Below are 21,889 nucleotides of genomic sequence, written 5' to 3'. Positions count from 1 at the left end.
CTGCACTACACAACACTACCCTACACAACACTGCACTACACAACACTGAACTACACAACACAACACTGCACAACACTGCATTACACAACACAACACTGCACAACACTTCACCACACAACACTGCACCACACAACACTGCACTACACAACACAACAGTGCACTATACAACAGTAAACACTGCACTACACAACACTGCACTACACTACACAACACTGCACTACACTACACAACACTATGCTACACAACACTACACTACACAACACTGCACTACACTACACAACACTGCACTACACAACACTGCACTACACAACACTGCACTACACAACACTGCACTACACTACACAACACTACACTACACAACACTGCACTACACAACACTGCACTACACAACACTGCACTACACAACACTGCACTACACAACACTGCACTACACAACACTGCACTACACAACACTGCACTACACAACACTGCACTACACAACACTGCACTACACAACACTGCACTACACAACACTGCACTACACAACACTGCACTACACAACACTGCACTACACAACACTGCACTACACAACACTGCACTACACAACACTGCACTACACAACACTACGCTACACAACACTGCACTACACAACACTATGCTACACAACACTGCACTACACAACACAACACAACACTACACAACACTGCACTACACACTACACAACACTGTACTACACAACACTGCACTACACTACACAACACAACACTGCACTACACTATACAACACTGCACTACACACTACACAACACTGTACTACACAACACTGTACTACACAACACTGCACTACACACTACACAACACAACACTGCACTACTCTACACAACACTGCACTACACACTACACAACACTGTACTACACAACACTGCACTACACACTACACAACACTGTACTACACAACACTGCACTACACTACACAACACAACACTGCACTACTCTACACAACACTACACAACACTGCACTACACAACACTGCACTGCACAACACTGCACTACACAACACTGCACTACACACTACACAACACTGTACTACACAACACTGCACTACACTACACAACACAACACTGCACTACTCTACACAACACTGCACTACACACTACACAACACTGTACTACACAACACTGTACTACACAACACTGCACTACACACTACACAACACAACACTACACAACACAACACAACACTACACAACACTGCACTACACACTACACAACACAACACTGCACTACTCTACACAACACTGCACTACACACTACACAACACTGTACTACACAACACTGCACTACACACTACACAACACTGCACTACACACTACACAACACAACACTGCACTACACACTACACAACACAATACTGCACACTACACAACACAACACTACACAACACTGCACTACACACTACACAACACTGCACTACACACTACACAACACAATACTGCACACTACACAACACAACACTACACAACACCACTACACAACACTACACTACACTGGACTACACAACACTACACAACACTGCACTACACTACACAACACTACACTACACTGGACTACACAGCACTACACAACACTACACAACACTGCACTACACTCTACACAACACTACACTACACAACACATTACACAACACTGCACTACACAACACTATACTACACAACACTGCACTACACAACACCACTACACAACACTGCACTACACACCACACTACACAACAGTGCACTACACAACAGTGCACTACACAACACAACACTGCACTACACTACACTGCCCTACACAACACTACACTACACAACACTGCACTACACTTCAGAATACTGGACTACACAACACTATACTACACAACACTGCACTACACAACACTGCACTACACAACACTGCACTACACAACACACTACACAACACTGCACTACACAACACTATACTACACAACACTGCACTACACAACACCACACTACACAACACTGCACTACACAACACTGCACTACACAACACTGCACTACACAACACACTACACAACACTGCACTACACAACACTATACTACACAACACTGCACTACACACTACACAACACAATACTGCACACTACACAACACAACACTACACAACACAACACAACACTACACAACACTGCACTACACACTACACAACACTGTACTACACAACACTGCACTACACTACACAACACAACACTGCACTACTCTACACAACACTGCACTACACACTACACAACACTCCACTACACACTGCACAACACTATGCTGCTCTACACACTACACAACACTGCTCTACACATTACACAACACTACACTGCACTACACACGACACAACACTGCACTACGCAACACAACACAGCACTACATACTACACAGTACAACACTGCACTACACAACACTGCACTACACACTAGACAACACAACCCTGCACTACACAATACAACACTGCACTACACACTACACAACACTGTGTGCATGTGTGTGTGTGTGTGTGTGTGTGTGTGTGTGTGTGTGTGTGTGTGTGTGTGTGTGTGCATGTGTGCATGTGTACTCACCTAGTTGCACTCACCTAGTTGAGGTTGCAGGGGTCGAGTACAAGCTCCTTGCCCTGCCTCTTCACTGGTCACTACTAAGTCACTCTCCCTGAACCGTGAGCTTTATCATACCTCTGCTTAAAGCTATGTATGGATCCTGCCTCCACTACATCACTTCCCAAACTATTCCACTTCCTGACTACTCTGTGGCTGAAGAAATACTTCCTTACATCCCTGTGATTCATCTGTGTCTTCAACTTCCAACTGTGTCCCCTTGTTGCTGTGTCCAATCTCTGGAACATCCTGTCTTTGTTCACCTTGTCAATTCCTCTCAGTATTTTGTATGGCATTATCATGTCGTCCCTATGTCTCCTGTCCTCCAGTGTCATCAGGTTGTGTGTGTGTGTGTGTGTGTGTGTGTGTGTGTGTGTGTGTGTGTGTGTGTGTGTGTGTGTGTGTGTGTGTGTGTGTGTGTGTGTGTGTGCATGTGTGTGTGTGTACTCACCTATTTGTGGTTGCAGGGGTCGAGCCATAGCTCCTGGCCCCACCTCTTCATTGATTGCTACTAGGTCCTCTCTCTCCCTGCTCCATGAGCTTTATCAAACCTCGCCTTAAAACTATGTATGGTTCCCGCCTCCACTACATCACTTTCTAGGCTGTTCCACTGCCTGACTGAAGAAATACTTCCTAACATCCCTTTGATTCATCTGAGTCTTCAACTTCCAATTGTGACCTCTCGTTTCTGTGTCCCATCTCTGGAACATCCCATCTTTGTCCACCTTGTCTATTCCGCGCAGTATTTTTTATATCGTTATCATGTCTCCCCTGACCCTCCTGTCCTCCAGTGTCGTCAGGCCGATTTCCCTCAACTTTTCTTTGTAGGACAATCCCTTTAGCTCTGAGACTAGCCTTATTGCAAACCTTTGTACTTTCTCTAATTTCTTGACGTGCTTCACCAGGTGTGGGTTCCAAACTGGTGCTGCATACTTCAGTATGGGCCTGACGTTCAGAGTCTTGAACAATTCCTTACTGAGGTATCGGAACGCTATTCGTAGGTTTGCCAGACGCCCGTATGCTGCAGCAGTTATCTGATTGATGTGTGCCTCAGGAGACATGCTCAGTGTTATACTCACCCCCAGATCTTTTTCCTTGAGTGAGGTTTACAGTCTTTGGCCATCTAGACTATATTGTGTTTGTGGTCTTCTTTGCCCTTCCCTGATCTTCATGACTTTGCATTTGGCAGAGTTATACTCAAGGAGCCAGTTGCTGGACCAGGCTTGTAGCCTGTCCAGGTCTCTTTGTAGTCCTGTCTGATCCTCGTCCGATTTGATTCTTCTCATTAACTTCACATCATCTGCAAACAAGGACACTTCTGAGTCTATCCCTTCCTTTATGTCATTCACATACACCAAAAACAGCACAGGTCCTAGAACTGACCCCTGTGGAACCCTGCTTGTCACAGGCGCCCACCCTGACACCTCGTCACGTACCATGACTCGTTGTCTCCCTGTCAGGTATTCTCTGATCCATTGCAGTGCCTTTCCTGTTATGTGTGCCTGATCCTCTAGCTTTTGCAGTAACCTCTACCTGGACCTGGAGTTTACCTGGAGAGAGTTTCGGGGGTCAACGCCCCCGCGGCCCGGTCTGTGACCAGGCCTCCTGGTGGATCAGCGCCTGATCAACCAGGCTGTTGCTGCTGGCTGCACGCAAACCAACGTACGAGCCACAGCCCGGCTGATCAGGAACTGACTTTAGGTGCTTGTCCAGTGCCTGCTTGAAGACTGCCAGGGGTCTGTTGGTAATCCCCCTTATGTGTGCTGGGAGGCAGTTGAACAGTCTCGGGCCCCTGACACTTATTGTATGGTCTCTTAACGTGCTAGTGACACCCCTGCTTTTCATTGGGGGGATGGTGCATCGTCTGCCAAGTCTTTTGCTTTCGTAGTGAGTGATTTTCGTGTGCAAGTTCGGTACTAGTCCCTCTAGGATTTTCCAGGTGTATATAATCATGTATCTCTCCCTCCTGCGTTCCAGGGAATACAGGTTTAGAAACCTCAAGCGCTCCCAGTAATTGAGGTGTTTTATCTCCGTTATGCGTGCCGTGAAAGTTCTCTGTACATTTTCTAGGTCGGCAATTTCACCTGCCTTGAAAGGTGCTGTGAGGAACTGTGTCGAAGTCCTTCTTGCAGTTCAAAAAAATGCAGTCGATCCACCCCTCTCTCACGTCATACTTCTGTCACCTTGTCATAAAACTCCAGTAGGTTTGTGGCACAGGATTTTCCATCCCTGAAACCGTGCTGGTTGTCAATTATACACTTGTTTCTTTCCAGGTGCTCCACCACTCTCCTCCTGACGATCTTCGCCGTGGTTTTGCATACTATACACGTTAGTGATACAGGTCTGTAGTTTAATGCCTCCTGTCTGTCTCCCTTTTTAAAAATTGGGACTACACTTGCCATCTTCCATACCTGAGGGAGTTGCCCAGTTTCAATGGATGTGCTGAAGATCTTTGTTAATGGCACACACAGCATCTCTGCTCCCTCTCTTAGGACCCATGGAGAGATGTTGTCTGGCCCCACTGCCTTTGAGGTGTCAAGTTCACATAGCAGCTTCTTCACCTCCTCCTTGGTTATGTGTACCTCATCCAGCACTTGTTAGTGTTCCCCCCTGTTCTGATTTCCTGGGGTCCTACTGGTTTCCACTGTACATACCTCTCGGTCGTTTCTTGTGAACTCCCCATCACCCTTCCTCCGTCTGATTACCTGGTCCTTGACTGTTGTTTTCCTCCTGATGTGGCTATAAAACAGCTTCGGGTCAGACTTGACTTTTGATGCTATATCATTTTCATATTGTCGCTGAGCCTCCCTTCTTATCTGTGCATATTCGTTTCTGGCTCTTCGGCTAATCTCTTTATTTTCCTGAGTTCTCTGTCTTCTGTACCTTTTCCATTCTCTAGTATACCTAGTTTTTGCCTCCCTACACCTTTGGGTGAACCAAGGACTCGTTCTGTTCTTCCCATTATTTCTGTTTCCCTTGGGAACAAACCTTTCATCTGCCTCCTTGCATTTTGTTGTCACATAGTCCATCATTTCTTGTACTGGTTTTCCTGTCAGTTCCCTCTCCCACTGAATGTCTTGCAGAAAGTTCCTCATGCCTGAGTAATTCCCCCTTTTGTAGTTTGTTTTTTCCCAGCCTATTCCTGCTACTCTCTCCACTTGGAGCTCAACTATGTAGTCAAAGCACAGAACCACATGGCCACTTGCTCCTAGGGGCCTTTCATGTGTGTGTGTGTGTGTGTGTGTGTGTGTGTGTGTGTGTGTGTGTGTGTGTGTGTGTGTGTGTGTGTGTGTGTGTGTGTGTGTGTGTGCGCGTGTGCGTGCGCCATCCCAGTTTTATGGATCGAATCGGAACACATTACTTTCAAAGATCAACATTTCCAACAGTAAATAATTTTAAAGTTCATATTGCTGGGAGAAAACCTTTTTATATATATATAGTGAACACATGTATACATGCCTGTATACCTATACAAGGTATACAAACCATAGCTGACCATACAGACCATAGCTTGTTATGCTGAGCATTTCCCGCAAATTATGTCTTTTGTCCCAGGATGCGACCTACACCAGTCCACTAACACCCAAGTACCTATTGGTCTGGGACCCTGGTAGGTGAGATCATCACTGGTCTGGAGCCCTGGTAAGTGAGACGAACACTGGTCTGGGACCCTTGTAGGTGAGAGCCAACACTGGTCTGGGGCCCTGGTAAGTGAGACGAACACTGGTCAGGGACCCTGGTAGGTGAGAACCAACACTGGTCTGGGACCCTAGCAGGTGAGATCCACACTGGTCTGGGACCCTGGAAGGTGAGATCATCACTGGTCTGGAACCCTGGTAAGTGAGACGAACACTGGTCTGGGACCCTGGTAGGTGAGAGCCACTACTGGTCTGGGAGCCTAGCAGGTGAGATCCACACTGGTCTGGGACCCTGGTAGGCGAGATCATCACTGGTCTGGAGCCCTGGTAAGTGAGACGAACACTGGTCTGGGACCTTGGTAGGTGAGAGCCAACACTGGTCTGGGGCCCTGGTAAGTGAGACGAACACTGGTCTGGGACCCTGGTAGGTGAGAGCCAACACTGGTCTGGGAACCTGGTAGGTGGGATCAACACTGGTCTGGGAACCTGGTAGGTGAGATTCAACACTGGTCCGGGAACCTGGTAGGTGAGATCAACACTGGTCTGGGAACCTGGTAGGTGAGATTCAACATTGGTCCGGGAACCTGGATACTAATGCCGGAAAAAGTCCCCTCCCCCAGTACTAACAATACCACCAGTCCGATGACATTCTTCTTTGCAAATATACAGGGTCTAAAGCCAGAAACAAGCAACAAAATACCTTTCATCCGTGGACTGCTTGCAGAGGCAAATGCAATGTTCGTGGCTTTCACTGAGACCCACATAAAGGATCACTTGGACAACGAAATATGGATCCCAGGTTACAATCTATACAGATGCGACAGAGTGAACAGGCAAAAGGGGAGGTTGGCCTGTACATCGCAGAGTCACTTGTTTGCACAGAACTGCTTAATGCCTCAAATGATGTAGTGGAAGTTTTAGCAGTAAAGATCGAGAACCAAAACCTAGTCATTGTGGTAGTCTACAAGCCTCCGGATGCAATGTCCCAGCAATTCCAGGAACAGCTGTTAAAAATTGACCACTGTCTGGAAAATCTGCCAGCTCCTGCACCCAACATCTTGCTCCTGGGGGATTTCAACTTAAGGCACCTAAAATGGAGGAATATAGCAAATAATATTGTTGCAGTAATAACACCAGGAGGCAGCACTGATGAAAACTCACACTCACACGAGCTTTTAAATCTCTGCACAAAATTCAATTTAAACCAGCAAATAATAGAGCCTACTAGACTGGAGAATACACTAGACCTCATATTCACTAACAATGATGATCTGATAAGAAATGTCACCATATCAAAAACAATATACTCAGATCACAACATAATTGAGGTTCAGACATGTATGCGAGGAGCCCCAGACCGACAAAATGAGACTAGTCACGAGGGAGCATTCACCAAATTCAACTTCAATAACAAAAACATAAAGTGGGACCAAGTAAACCAAGTCCTAACCGATATAAGCTGGGAAGATATACTAAGCAACACAGACCCAAACTTATGCCTAGAACAGATTAACTCGGTGGCACTCGATGTATGCACAAGGCTTATTCCTCTAAGAAAAAGGAGGAGTAGATGTAAAATAGAAAGAGACAGGCGCTCCCTTTACAGGCGACGGAAAAGAATAACAGAGCGGCTAAAAGAGGTCAATATATCTGAAATGCGCAGGGAGACACTGGTCAGAGAAATAGCAAGCATCGAACTTAAGCTAAAAGAATCCTTTAGGAGTCAGGAATCGCGGGAAGAACTAAAAGCTATAAATGAAATCGAAAGAAACCCAAAGTATTTCTTCTCCTATGCCAAATCAAAATCGAGAACAACGCCCAGTATTGGGCCCCTACTTAAACAAGATGGGTCCTACACAGATGACAGCAAGGAAATGAGTGAGCTACTCAAGTCCCAATATGACTCAGTTTTTAGCAAGCCGCTAACCAGACTGAGAGTCGAAGATCAAAATGAATTTTTTATGAGAGAGCCACAAAATTTGATTAACACAAGCCTATCCGATGTTATCCTGACGCCAAATGACTTCGAACAGGCGATAAATGACATGCCCATGCACTCTGCCCCAGGGCCAGACTCATGGAACTCTGTGTTCATCAAGAACTGCAAGAAGCCCCTATCACGAGCCTTTTCCATCCTATGGAGAGGGAGCATGGACACGGGGGTCGTCCCTCAGTTACTAAAAACAACAGACATAGCCCCACTCCACAAAGGGGGCAGTAAAGCAACAGCAAAGAACTACAGACCAATAGCACTAACATCCCATATCATAAAAATCTTTGAAAGGGTCCTAAGAAGCAAGATCACCACCCATCTAGAAACCCATCAGTTACACAACCCAGGGCAACATGGGTTTAGAACAGGTCGCTCCTGTCTGTCTCAACTACTGGATCACTACGACAAGGTCCTAAATGCACTAGAAGACAAAAAGAATGCAGATGTAATATATACAGACTTTGCAAAAGCCTTCGACAAGTGTGACCATGGCGTAATAGCGCACAAAATGCGCGCTAAAGGAATAACAGGAAAAGTCGGTCGATGGATCTATAATTTCCTCACTAACAGAACACAGAGAGTAGTCGTCAACAGAGTAAAGTCCGAGGCAGCTACGGTGAAAAGCTCTGTTCCACAAGGCACAGTACTAGCTCCCATCTTGTTCCTCATCCTCATATCCGACATAGACAAGGATGTCAGCCACAGCACCGTGTCTTCCTTTGCAGATGACACCCGAATCTGCATGACAGTGTCTTCCATTGCAGACACTGCAAGGCTCCAGGCGGACATCAACCAAATCTTTCAGTGGGCTGCAGAAAACAATATGAAGTTCAACGATGAGAAATTTCAATTACTCAGATATGGTAAACATGAGGAAATTAAATCTTCATCAGAGTACAAAACAAATTCTGGCCACAAAATAGAGCGAAACACCAACGTCAAAGACCTGGGAGTGATTATGTCGGAGGATCTCACCTTCAAGGACCATAACATTGTATCAATCGCATCTGCTAGAAAAATGACAGGATGGATAATGAGAACCTTCAAAACTAGGGAGGCCAAGCCCATGATGACACTCTTCAGGTCACTTGTTCTATCTAGGCTGGAATATTGCTGCACTCTAACAGCACCTTTCAAGGCAGGTGAAATTGCCGACCTAGAAAATGTACAGAGAACTTTCACGGCGCGCATAACGGAGATAAAACACCTCAATTACTGGGAGCGCTTGAGGTTTCTAAACCTGTATTCCCTGGAACGCAGGAGGGAGAGATACATGATTATATACACCTGGAAAATCCTAGAGGGACTAGTACCGAACTTGCACACGAAAATCACTCACTACGAAAGCAAAAGACTTGGCAGACGATGCACCATCCCCCCAATGAAAAGCAGGGGTGTCACTAGCACGTTAAGAGACCATACAATAAGTGTCAGGGGCCCGAGACTGTTCAACTGCCTCCCAGCACACATAAGGGGGATTACCAACAGACCCCTGGCAGTCTTCAAGCTGGCACTGGACAAGCACCTAAAGTCAGTTCCTGATCAGCCGGGCTGTGGCTCGTACGTTGGTTTGCGTGCAGCCAGCAGCAACAGCCTGGTTGATCAGGCGCTGATCCACCAGGAGGCCTGGTCACAGACCGGGCCGCGGGGGCATTGACCCCCGAAACTCTCTCCAGGTAAACTCCAGGCGCGAATAACGGAGATAAAACACCTCAATTACTGGGAGCGCTTGAGGTTCCTGAACCTGTATTCCCTGGAACGCAGGCGAGATACATGATCATATACACCTGGAAAATCCTAGAGGGACTAGTACCGAACTTGCACAAGAAAATCACTCACTACGAAAGCAAAAGACTTGGCAGACGATGCAACATCCCCCCAATGAAAAGCAGGGGTGCCACTAGCACGTTAAGAGACCATACAATGAGTGTCAGGGGCCCGAGACTGTTCAACTGCCTCCCAGCATACATAAGGGGGATTACCAACAGACCCCTGGCTGTCTTCAAGAGGGCACTGGACAAGCACCTTAAGTCGGTACCTGACCAGCCGGGCTGTGGCTCGTACGTTGGTTTGCGTGCAGCCAGCAGCAACAGCCTGGTTGATCAGGGGCTGATCCACCAGGAGGCCTGGTCACAGACCGGGCCGCGGGGGCGTTGACCCTCGGAACTCTCTCCAGGTCTCCAGGTAAACTCCAGGTATCAGTCCGGGAACCTGGTAGGTGAGATCAACTCTGGTCCGGGAACCTGGTTAAATGAGATCCAGTACTGGTCTGGGAACCTAGTAGGTGAGATCAACACTGGTCCGGGACCCTAGTAGGTGAGAACCAACACTGGTCTGGGACCCTAGCAGGTGAGATCCACACTGGTCTGGGACCCTGGTAGGTGAGATCCACACTGGTCTGGGACCCTGGTAGGTGAGATCCAACACTGGTCTGGGACCATGAGGTGAGATCAACACTGGTCTGGGAACCTGGTAGGTGAGAGCCATGTCCCTAATGTTTTTTCAGCCGTACCAGAGGAGATTCGAACCCCGGACCTTAGTGTGTAAGCTGAGTGTGCTAGACCCCTCAAGGAAGGTTCCTTGATGTTGGTGAGGGGCTCTTGATTTAGGGAATTGGATCTGTGCTCCAGTTCCCCAAATTAAGCCTGAATGCCTTCCACATATCCCCCCCCAGGCGTTGTATAATCCTCCGGGTTTAGCGCTTCCCCTTGATTATAATAATAATAATAATGAGTGTGCTAGTGATCCAGCTACAGGACACCAGAAACCATTGTAAACACTTGCTTGTAGGCCCAGAAATAAAAATATGGTTATAACTATGATCATAATTTTTAAAGGGGGTGGACAGGTAAGCCAGCGGAAGGCGTCGGTCAGATGACCACAAGCTCCAATGGCGGTCATCATCTGACTAAGACCAGCGTCAGGAAACGTTTGTCCAGTTTCCTGACGAACCTTACCTAACCTAACTTAACTTGCTTGTAGAAGGTAATATATTTAACTGATGCTGTTACCTTAAGGGGATAAATAAGAGGACTGGAGACATGTGCCTTAACATAAGTTTATTTAGGTACAGGTACACAAAGTACAATTATCAAACATAATATGACCCTTGTGGGTTTAGTAAGTTTATTCAGGTATACATAAATACAGTTACATGGGTTATCACACATAGCAGCATATGTGTAGATATGTAATAACATAGTAACATAATATGTAAATTACCTAGGGTAACCCAAAACAAGTCAGTAACATTTCCATTCCTCACAGGACTAAGCCACTACATTATTATTATTATTATCATAATCCAAACTAAGCGCTAAACCACAATGGTCATACTAATCCACCACAGTATTTATGATGCTTCCATCCCAGGGTTAGAATAAATTCTTAACTTTTGGAAGACTTTATATAGGTACCATTGATACTTCAATCAAACTCCAATAGAAATAAGTAACTTTGACATTTTTGGGTTATCCAAGGTAATCTTCACATGCTGCTATGTATAATGATTTATATAACTATTTGTGTATACCTATACCTGAATAAACTTAATTATTTTTTATTTTATTAACACATTGGCCGATTCCCACCAAGACAGGGTGGCCTGAAAAAGAAAAACTTTCATCATTCACTCCATCACTGTCTGTAGTGTAAAGCACCCCTCTGGCAAGACAGTGCATGCTTTGGCATGCTGCTCTTACCTGTATTTTTTGTACCTCTGTATGTATGCTTAAATTACTAAATAAATAAATAAATAAATTGTCTTCAAGCTGGCACTGGACAAGCACCTAAAGTCAGTTCCTGATCAGCCGGGCTGTAGCTCGTACGTTGGTTTGCGTGCAGCCAGCAGCAACAGCCTGGTTGATCAGGCTCTGATCCACCAGGAGGCCTGGTCACAGACCGGGCCGCGGGGGCGTTGACCCCCGGAACTCTCTCCAGGTAAACACTCTAAAGTACAGTGTTTGCACAAAATATACACAGGTGATAAATGTTTATTATATATGTATTGTTAATGCAGGTACTGAATTGTAATTACATTAATGTCTCAGTGAAAGATTACATTTTATAATTCTCTATTTGATTATAAACAGGAGAAACAGGAAGTACTGAAACTGCAAGATGGACTCTTTGGATGAGGAGGAAGTCTATGAGGTAGAAAAAGTTATTGATATCAAGTGGGAAGAAAATGTAAGTATATTTGCAGTAGTTTTTGATTAAACCAGATTAAAGAAGGTACTGTATTACAGACTGTGGCATGTACAGAGAAGAGTTCTTATTATAAAAATTTATATACACGTACTGATATAGATCCCTACATATATTTAGCCCTTGTGGGTTTAGTGCTTAGTTATGATTGTAATAATAATTCATACATTTATATATACATATATACATACATACATGTGATGAATGGTATTTAAGCCACATCTACGGCTCTATGCTGTACATTCTACAAGATTGATGGACTGAACACATCGACTCCAGGTTGAGGGACTGATTACCTCATTCTCCTCCTCTCCTTACGCCTTCCTCTTTGTATTGGACTGATGAAGCCACTGTGTGGCGAAACGTTTCCTGAATAAAGATTCCCATATGCTGCATAAGTGTCTCAATCTTCAACATACATACATACATATATTCACATATACATGTACATGTATATTACATGTATGAATAATTCTTGCTGCATCACCATAGCATGTAAGACTATCTCCTTTATATGCATGACATAAACCAATAAATTCTTGTACTGTTAATTCTTGATAACAAATGGAACTTTTGTTCCCTGTTAGCAATATAGTAATTAACTTGCTAACAGTTATGGTCTCCTTAACGATGTCATCATGAATATTTCACATCAAATATGCGTAATTGGTTACTAGACAAGCTTATGCTCTTTCTGTGTTTTCATTATTCAAAATGAATTCATAACTTATTGCCGGTAATAACTGTACTTCTTTTACTGCATTGACTTATGTAAAGCTTTTGATACAGTTGACCATGACTTGCTCCATATAAAATTGTCACACTATGGTATAAGAGGGCACTCCCTCAACTACCTAAGTCATATCTTAGCAACAGAAGCCAATATGTGTACACAAATGGGGCAAACTCTTCCGCACAGCCAATTACAGTTGGTATCCCGCAGGGAAGTGTCCTTGGCCCTCTTCTCTTTCTCATATACATAAATGACCTACCAAATGCATCGCAACTACTCAAACCCACACTATTTGCAGATGACACTACATACATCTTCTCTCACCCGAGCTCAGTCATGCTAGCCAATACTGTAAATACCAAATTACAGAAAATATCTATCTGGATGAGGACTAACAAATTTACTCTAAACATTGACAAAACCTACTTCATTCAGTTTGGTAACAGAGCTACAGATGTCCCTCTTAACATAATGATAAATGGATCACCTATTACAAAACTCACAGAGGGAAAATTCTTAGGAATCCACCTTGATAATAGACTCAAATTTCAAACACATATAAAGCAAATCTCCAAGAAAATTTTCAAGATTGTAGGCATACTATCGAAGATGCGGTACTTTGTTCCACAGTCAGCCCTCCTGGCCCTATATCACTCACTTATTTACCCCTATCTCACCTATGGAATTTGTGCATGGGGCTCAACAACAATAAACCATTTGAGACTACTAATTACCTAACAAAAGGCTGCAGTCAGAATGATAACAAATTCCCACTACAGGCAGCACACTCCACCAATATTCAAAACCCTAAACCTACTCACCATACAAAACATCCATACTTATTACTGCACCTATTACATACATAGAACACTTAACTCGGATATGAACCCTCCCCTCAAATGTCTCCTTACCAACCTCAACAGAACACATGACCGTAACACAAGGAACAGATCACTCTTTGATGCTCCTTGTGTCCATCTCACACTATGCAAAAACTCAATGCACATAAAAGGCCCTAAAATCTGGAATTCATTACCTGTAAATATAAAAGAAACACTGCCTGTTTATAAATTCAAGTCTCTTCTCAAAAATCACTTACTCACCCACAACCAAATAAATACTGAATAATTGTATCTCAAAAATTGTATCTCATAAATGTTTCTCATAAATGACACTGAGCTTGACTCTATCATCATTACTGATTCTGTCATCATTGAAGGCTCTTGACTCATATAATGACTCCAACAACATGCTCATTGGAGAAGCCAGGTATAGATACTCAAAAATTAGGGACAAAGGAATTAATGTACAATTGCTATGGATCCCATCACACATTGGATTACTCCTTCATGATAAAGTTGATATGTTAGCCAAGAAGAGTACCCAGAAGGAGAATGTAGAATATAACTTTGGTATAACTGTGTCTAGCATTAGGAATAATATTAGGAGAGAAGTAAATAATGAAAATGATTGTTATAGGAATGCAGTTAGAAGCCTGAGTAGATCTATAACCCACTATGATAACATGAACGTAGATAAGTATGTTTATGGAGCAACGTGCAATGTGAACAGACTGACTGATGTTGTAGTGGCCAGGCTTAGGCTTGGTTACAAGTACTTCTGGCAGTTTGGGAGACACACAGATGATGATCAAACTAAATGTAAATTATGTGATCAGGTATATGGTCACTCTCTTGAACACTATGTGCTTAATTGTCCACTTATTGAGGAATACAGAGACAGACAGTATAATAACCTATGTGACATGTCAAGATATCTTATTAATGAAAATAAGATACCAGATATACTAAGCAAATTTCCTAAATTTGCTTGTAACAGATAAGTGAACTATAGATATGTAGATATAAATCCATATGTATTCCTGTTAACCCTTTGGGGCCTAGTTCCTAGGCCTTTTGTGTATCCATATGCTCTCGCGCTACCGTCCACAGGATGGATATGGGGTGCACAATAAACTAGCCACTTCGGTGGCAAAATCTAAAAATCTAATCATAATTGTATCTCATAAATGTTTAACCTGATACCCAATCAAACTTTGTTATTTTTTTTAATTACATTACCCAACAGAATACTCCATTTTACTGAATGCACAGCAATACAGTAAATGACCATATGACCTGTCTTTGTAATACTCATTTGTGCTTAATTGTTATCTGTTTACAATAATGTTTTACCACTGAATATATCACTGCTTAGTTAATCTTAAGTTAATTTTAAGCCTGCCCATAATGCTCTGCATACAAGGGGCTTTGGCATGTTGCACTTAACTGTATTCATTTGTACTACTCTGTATCATGTTCAAATTAATAATAAATAAATAAATATTCTTCATCCATATCCTACTCCAGCATGTCTATTACAAAAATAAATCTCATGCGAAGTTGTGCCTAATGCTGTAATGCACATCTTGGACACACCCTCTCTAATCACTGTTTTCATGAGAATGGCTTTAGATGGTAAAATACCATTCATATATTTATGCTAAAGCTCTTGTTACTTAGGTTCAGTTCTCATTTTAGTTATTACTAACCATGGGGGTCAACAACATCAAATCACCTAAGGCCACTAATAACCCAGCAAAAGCCTGCAGTTGGAATGATGATAAATTCCCACTCGTGACAGCATACTCCACCTCTATTCAAAAGTCTAAATTTGCTCACCATAAAGAACATCCACACTTATTCATGTAACTACTACATACATAGAGCAATACAAGCAAACATAAACCCGCCACTCAAACTTCTTACCAACCTTAACAGGACACACAACCATAACACAAGACACAGATCTCTTTTTGATGTACCCCGTGTCCATATCACACTGTGTAAAAACTCTATGCACATAAAGGGCCCCAAAATCTGGAATTCATTACCAGAACATACTAACATAACCAGGTCTGAAAATCAATTTAAGACTTTTAAAAAACCACTTACTCACCCAAGACTAAATAATCAACACTTAATATTTAACATTACCAATAATTCTCCCAATTACTTAAATCTTAAAACTTCAAGACAATTTATTATAATAAATTGATCATCTTGTTTGTTATACATTGTAATGTGACAAATATGTACAACTATAATGCTTCAATATCGAAATGTTCAAATTTTATCGTGTCAAATACTCTATTGTACTTCATATTGTAAATTGTTTCCTGTAATTTTTCACACTAAACCTTTCATTGCTTGTTAATTTTAAGTTAATTTTAAACCTGCCCATAATGCTCTGCATGCGAGGGGCTTTTGGCACGTACACCCAACTACTATAATTTGACAACTATATATCATGTCCAAATAGAGTACACTACTAACCACAAGTACACTAAGAGACAACACAATAAGTGTCAGGGGCCGAAGACTGTTCAGCTGCTTCCCAGCATACATAAGGGAAATAACCAATAGACCCCTGGCTGTCTCCAAGAAGGCACTAGACAGGCACCTAAAGTTAGTACCTGACCAGCTAGGCTGTGATTCGTACGTTGGTTTACGTGCGGCTAACAATGACAGCTTGGTTGATCAGATCCTGGTCCACCATGAGGCCTGGTCACAGACCAGGCTGCAGGGGCGTTGACCCCCGAAACCTTCTCCAGGTATACCAGATTCCCTCTATGTAATGGATAAAATCTTGTACATTTGAATATACCTTTATCTAAGTAGTATATTTTTTTTATTTTTTCTTCAACCTTCCTGTCCTTCACTCTCTTCTAACATTTGGCTGATGTAGGTAGCCTTTATTTCATTATAATCACTCCCTCTGTATTGCTGTATTAATGATTTTTTTCAAATCAGTCTACTAGACAAATGTCTAGTATCAAATAAAAAATAAATAATGGTTGCATAAGGGCTGAGAATTGCAATTTTGGAGTGATGAACTTCATAGAGCTTTTCATATAGTGTATATAATTATAATCAATTGAAACTTGGTTTAATTATGGTAGGTAAAAGGAAGTATTGTAGTATTGCTGTAATTTATTTGTTAATATGAGAAGTAACACACAGAATATGCTCCACTTCAGAATGATTTATCATGGGGAAAAATTGTTGTGCAAATGTGTTATAAACTAATCCTGCTGGAAGTCATATGATGGCTAAAATGCCAATGTGTAAGAATTTCAGACCTATTAGATGTATCAAAATATCACTGTAGGTAAAAAAAAAAAAAAAAGTATCTGCACCTTGCACTCTAAACTGGAAAAAAATCAATACTCAGAATTTTATTTTCAAAACAATACATATATGTATACATTGCTCATTGTATGTGCAGCATTTATGGCAAACTTGGACTAAATATACTTAATACATATTAAGATCTCCATGGGGAAGTTTAAAAGAATTCTTAATCCTTAAGCCATGCATGTCATCAGAGGCGACTGAAATGTAGGGATCAAGGGGCCAGTAACCCATTTTCCTGTATAAATTACTATAAAAAGAAAAACTTGTTTTTTTTATTTGGGTCACCCTACCTTTGTGGGATATGACTGATGTGTTGAAAAAGAAAAAAAAACTTACGTATTAATATCACATAAATGTGGAATTCAAGCTTGTGAGCCTAGCACAAGGTATTGACAGGAAGTTATGAATAACAGTTAATACACAAATTGCGAGAATATTTAGTAAAATTGTGATTGACAAGTTAGAAAAGATTGAATGAATTAGTTAATAACACAGCATATTATCTGGTTTAATTATACAATTGCTGCATTTTCTGATTATCTATTTTAGTCATTGTATTGAACAATAGTATTGACTATTGTCATGTGATGTATTTGTAAATAATGTGTGTATATGATTTATTTTGCAGTGCCATGGTAAGGAAGAGGAACGTTACAGAGTGCGGTGGAAAGGATTCAAACCCATTCATGATACCTGGGAGCCCTTCAGCAGTTTTATGACTGAGAGCCAGATACTTGTTCAAAACTTCAGGGAGAGATATGAAAGTTTAAAGAAGGTAATGTGTGTATTTTACAAGTACAATTGTATTATAATGTAGATTACAGTACACACACACACACACACAATATATAGTATATTTAATTATTTATGTATTAGAAGATGGGTGTGGGATATTCAGACTCCGTCACCCTCCTTGTCAAGAGGCAGGTGTACAGGTAGGGGTAATCCCAGGAAAGGTTGGATGGAGGAAGTAAATGAGGATTTGAGTGCTAGGGGTTTAGACATCCAACAGGCTCGTGTGAGCAAGTTAGAAAGGAGTGAGTGCAGGCAAGTGGTTTTCATGATTTGATGTGTTGTTGGAATGTAAGCAAATTAACATTTAGGAAAGGATTTGGGAAAACCAGTTAGCCTGACTTGAATCCTGGAGGTGGGACATGCAGTGCCTGCACTCTGAAGGAGGGGTGGGGAAGATGCAGTTTGGAGGGTCATGTGAAATGAGATGTCAGCACCTTCTAGCAAGACAGTACAGTAGTTGAGTGAATGACAATGAAAGTAGTTTTTTCTTTATGGAGTCAACCTACCTTGGTGAATTGATTTCAATTTTCTTGAATTTTTGTATTGGAAATATTGTACAGGTACCATCCGACTTACGACCGAGTTCGGTTCCGAGAAACCGGTTGTAAGTTGAAATGGACGTAAGCCGAACTTTACTACTGAATATTAACATCACATTTTTATAATGACTTTATTTTATTGTTTTATTTTGGTATTTCATGTTTTACTTTACTTTTTATTCTGATAGTACTGTATTTTATACTGTAAGGTTTAGGATAAACACTGTGTACAACACAAATAGTTGTTTATTTCCCAGAAATTTGGCATAAAAAACACGGTCATAAGTCGAGTGGTCGTATGTCGAGCTGTCGTATGTTGAGCAGGCCGTAAGTCGGATGGTAGGTGTATATATTTTGGAAATCAGTTTATAAAGAGTTTTAACTCTTTCAGGGTTTCGGCCGTACTAGTACGGCTTACGAACCAGGGTTTTTGACGTACTAGTATGCCTAAATCCTAGCGCCCTCAAGTCTAGTGAGAGAAAGCTGGTAGACCTACATAGGAAAGAATGGGTCTATGTAGTCAGTGTGCGCGGTATAAAAAAAATCCTGCAGCACACAGTGCGTAATGAGAAAAAAAAAACGTTGACCGTGTTTTTGGATTAAAACAGCAACTTTGCACTGCATTTTCGTATGGTATTTGTTGTTGTATTCTAGTTTTCCTGGTCTCATTTTATAGAATGGAAGACATATTACAGAAATTTAGATGATTTTGACTGGTTTTACAAAGAAAAGTACCTTGAAATTGAGCTCAAAGTAGCAGAACTGCTCGATTTTTACCAAAGTTCTAAAGTAAAGAAATCATGCTATGCGTCCAATACACGTCAACTGGTGAGTCTAATATTCTTTCACAAGTGCGCCGATATTATTTATACCATTTCTACACCAATGCAGTAGTCTACATAACAGTAAATCTTCTATTTTTTTGTGAGAATAAAAATTCAAAGTGGAAAGCAAAAGAATGTAAGAGGGGCCTGGGGACATGACTAATGAACAGAGGAAATGTTATTTTAGTGCCAGGAATGTCTTTCTTGTTTATTCTGGACCCTATTCGAAAATTGGCATCTTTTGAAATTTGTGTGAAATTTGCAAAATTGCTAAATTCTGCCCACTGTATTGGATAGTTGAAATCGGTAAATAGGTGGTTTCTTGTACTTATTCGATAGAAAAATGGAGTTCTAGCGAAATAGTTATGATTTTTGTCGACAAGTACGCTAAATTGGCCGAAAATAGGGCTCAAAGTGGGCAAAATCGCCGATGCATAAACATTGTCAAGACCGCTAACTTCGCAAGAGCATAATTCCGTAAGTTTTCCATCAAATTTCGTACTTTTGGTGTCATTATGATCGGGAAAAGATTCTCTATCTTTTCATAAGAAAAAATAATTTTTTTTTTTTAAATTTGGCCGACCCTGAGAACAAGTCTCTGAGAGGGCCTGTCGACCCTGAAAGGGTTAAAATGCTGTGCAATCCTTCCCAAGTGGTGCCATCCTTTAATAAAATTAACTTAAAATGATGTGTCACTTAATGTAGTGCAACCCAAAAAATTTCCTTTCCCCAAAGGGCACTGAACATCCCTTACAGGTACAGGTGCAAGCAGGTTCACCAAGACAGGTCCTGGCCCGGGTCTTCTCCATGTGTTGACCCAGCAACATCCCTTCCCTTTCCATGTAATTTTTTTTAAAATGTCATCTACTGTAGCTTAAGTTCCTGTGAATAAGGAAACCTGACACTTGCAGCAACCTGATTTGGTTGCACTGGTTTTCATAGGGACTGTCATAAAAAAGAGATATGCATAAGTATATACAGTATAAATAACAAAAAAAGGCACAATAGTACTGGTAGTGGTAGAAGTGGGAAATAAGGAAGACGAGCCAGTCAAATACAAAGGAAGGGGAGCACTGCAAGAGAGCTAGAAACCCACAGAGGGAGAGCAAGCGCACCGAGGTGCGTGAAAGGGGAAGTGGTGAAATAAAATAAAGAAGGAACAGAAACACGAGACAGGAGAGAGAAAGACAACCCAGAAGAAAAGGACAGAGGAAAGGGGAAGAGGAAGAAGAAAAAGAAGAAGAAGAAGAAAAAATGAGGATTCAGGTTAAGTCACGGGTGTTCTGAAGTTTGGAGCATTTTACAATGTAGTGGGAGAGGAAGGCATCTACAGAGACGAAGCCAGGGCTAAGGTTCATACAAGGAAAGTTGTGTATAAGAGAGGATTCAACTAAACGGCGACTGTTCGAGTTGGAAGTAGGGAAGACAGTTTTAGCAGAAGACCAGTCAATAGGATGGCTATGATCTCTGACGTGACAGAAAAGAGCATTGTTAGTGTCGGCAAGCCTAACACTATTTTTGTGCTCCCTAAGTCTGTCAGAAAGAGATCGACCAGTTTCTCCAAAGTATTGAAGAGGACAGGAGGAGCAAGAAATAGAGTAGACACCAGGAACATCTGTAGAGGGAGGAGAGGTATGAACGAGATTAGTGCGAAGAGTGTTAGTCTGGCGGAAGGTAAGCTTGATGTCTAAGGGACGGAGAGAATTGTTGAGATTAGAAAGACCGGAAATGTAGGGAAGGCAGAGGATAGAAGAGTTCCCATGAGTAGAGAGTTTGGGAGAGAAGAAATTGCGTTTAGCACGTGAGAGGGCAGAGTCTATGAAATGGGAAGGGTAGCCAAGACGGGAGAACGAATTATAAAGAGTGAAAATTTCTGCTGGAAGGAACAGAGGATCACAGATGCGGAGGGCACGGAGAAAGAGGGAGATAAGAACACTTTTCTTGACAGGGGAAGCATGATAGGAAAAGTAGTGAATGTACATGCCACTGTGCATAGGTTTACGGTAAACGGAAAAGGAAAAACCTGTATCTGAGCGGTGGACATGGACATCAAGGAAAGGAAGTAAGGAATTAGATTCCAATTCAGCTTTAAACTTAATGGAAGGGGTGTAGTGATACTGGTCCTGTGGGGAGCAGCAGCAGGATAATACTGCACCACCTCTAGGGGCCCTTAACAACAACAACAGTTTGGTGTGTGTCATGGGCACCAACACATGGTGTGTGATTCTCTTCTACTTTATCCATTTATCAGCGATGCAGATTACATGGTGAGTTTAAATATGTGGCCTGTAGTTATAACTTTTCTCTTGACATATGCAAGACATCACCATCCCTGTAGAAGCCATTATTA

The 21,889-nt window shown here is 42.1% G+C and overlaps 1 protein-coding gene across 7 annotated transcripts in view; it reads left to right on the top strand.

The window, feature by feature from the left end:
- Nucleotides 1–10,450: 10,450 nt before the first annotated feature.
- LOC128684525 (M-phase phosphoprotein 8) overlaps nt 10,451–21,889 on the top strand; it is a 28,448-nt gene continuing 17,009 nt past the window's right edge. For 2 of the 7 annotated variants that reach the window (XM_070081001.1, XM_070080994.1), the window contains exons 1-3: nt 10,451–10,562; nt 12,338–12,434; nt 18,010–18,156. In XM_070081001.1, coding sequence (XP_069937102.1) covers nt 12,366–12,434; nt 18,010–18,156 — 216 coding nt within the window. In that variant the 5' untranslated portion in view covers nt 10,451–10,562; nt 12,338–12,365. Of the gene's footprint in view, nt 10,596–10,660; nt 10,719–11,086; nt 11,232–12,337; nt 12,435–18,009; nt 18,157–21,889 lie in introns of those variants that run through there. The other 5 variants (XM_070080997.1, XM_070080999.1, XM_070081000.1 and 2 more) reach the window with 5 other exon arrangements.

The sequence above is a fragment of the Cherax quadricarinatus genome, unplaced genomic scaffold (assembly GCF_038502225.1).
Source record: "Cherax quadricarinatus isolate ZL_2023a unplaced genomic scaffold, ASM3850222v1 Contig1424, whole genome shotgun sequence".
Taxonomy (NCBI): Eukaryota; Metazoa; Arthropoda; class Malacostraca; order Decapoda; family Parastacidae; genus Cherax; species Cherax quadricarinatus.
The sequence above is the reverse complement of the archived record's forward strand: the minus strand, read 5'-3'. Positions and strand labels throughout refer to the sequence as shown.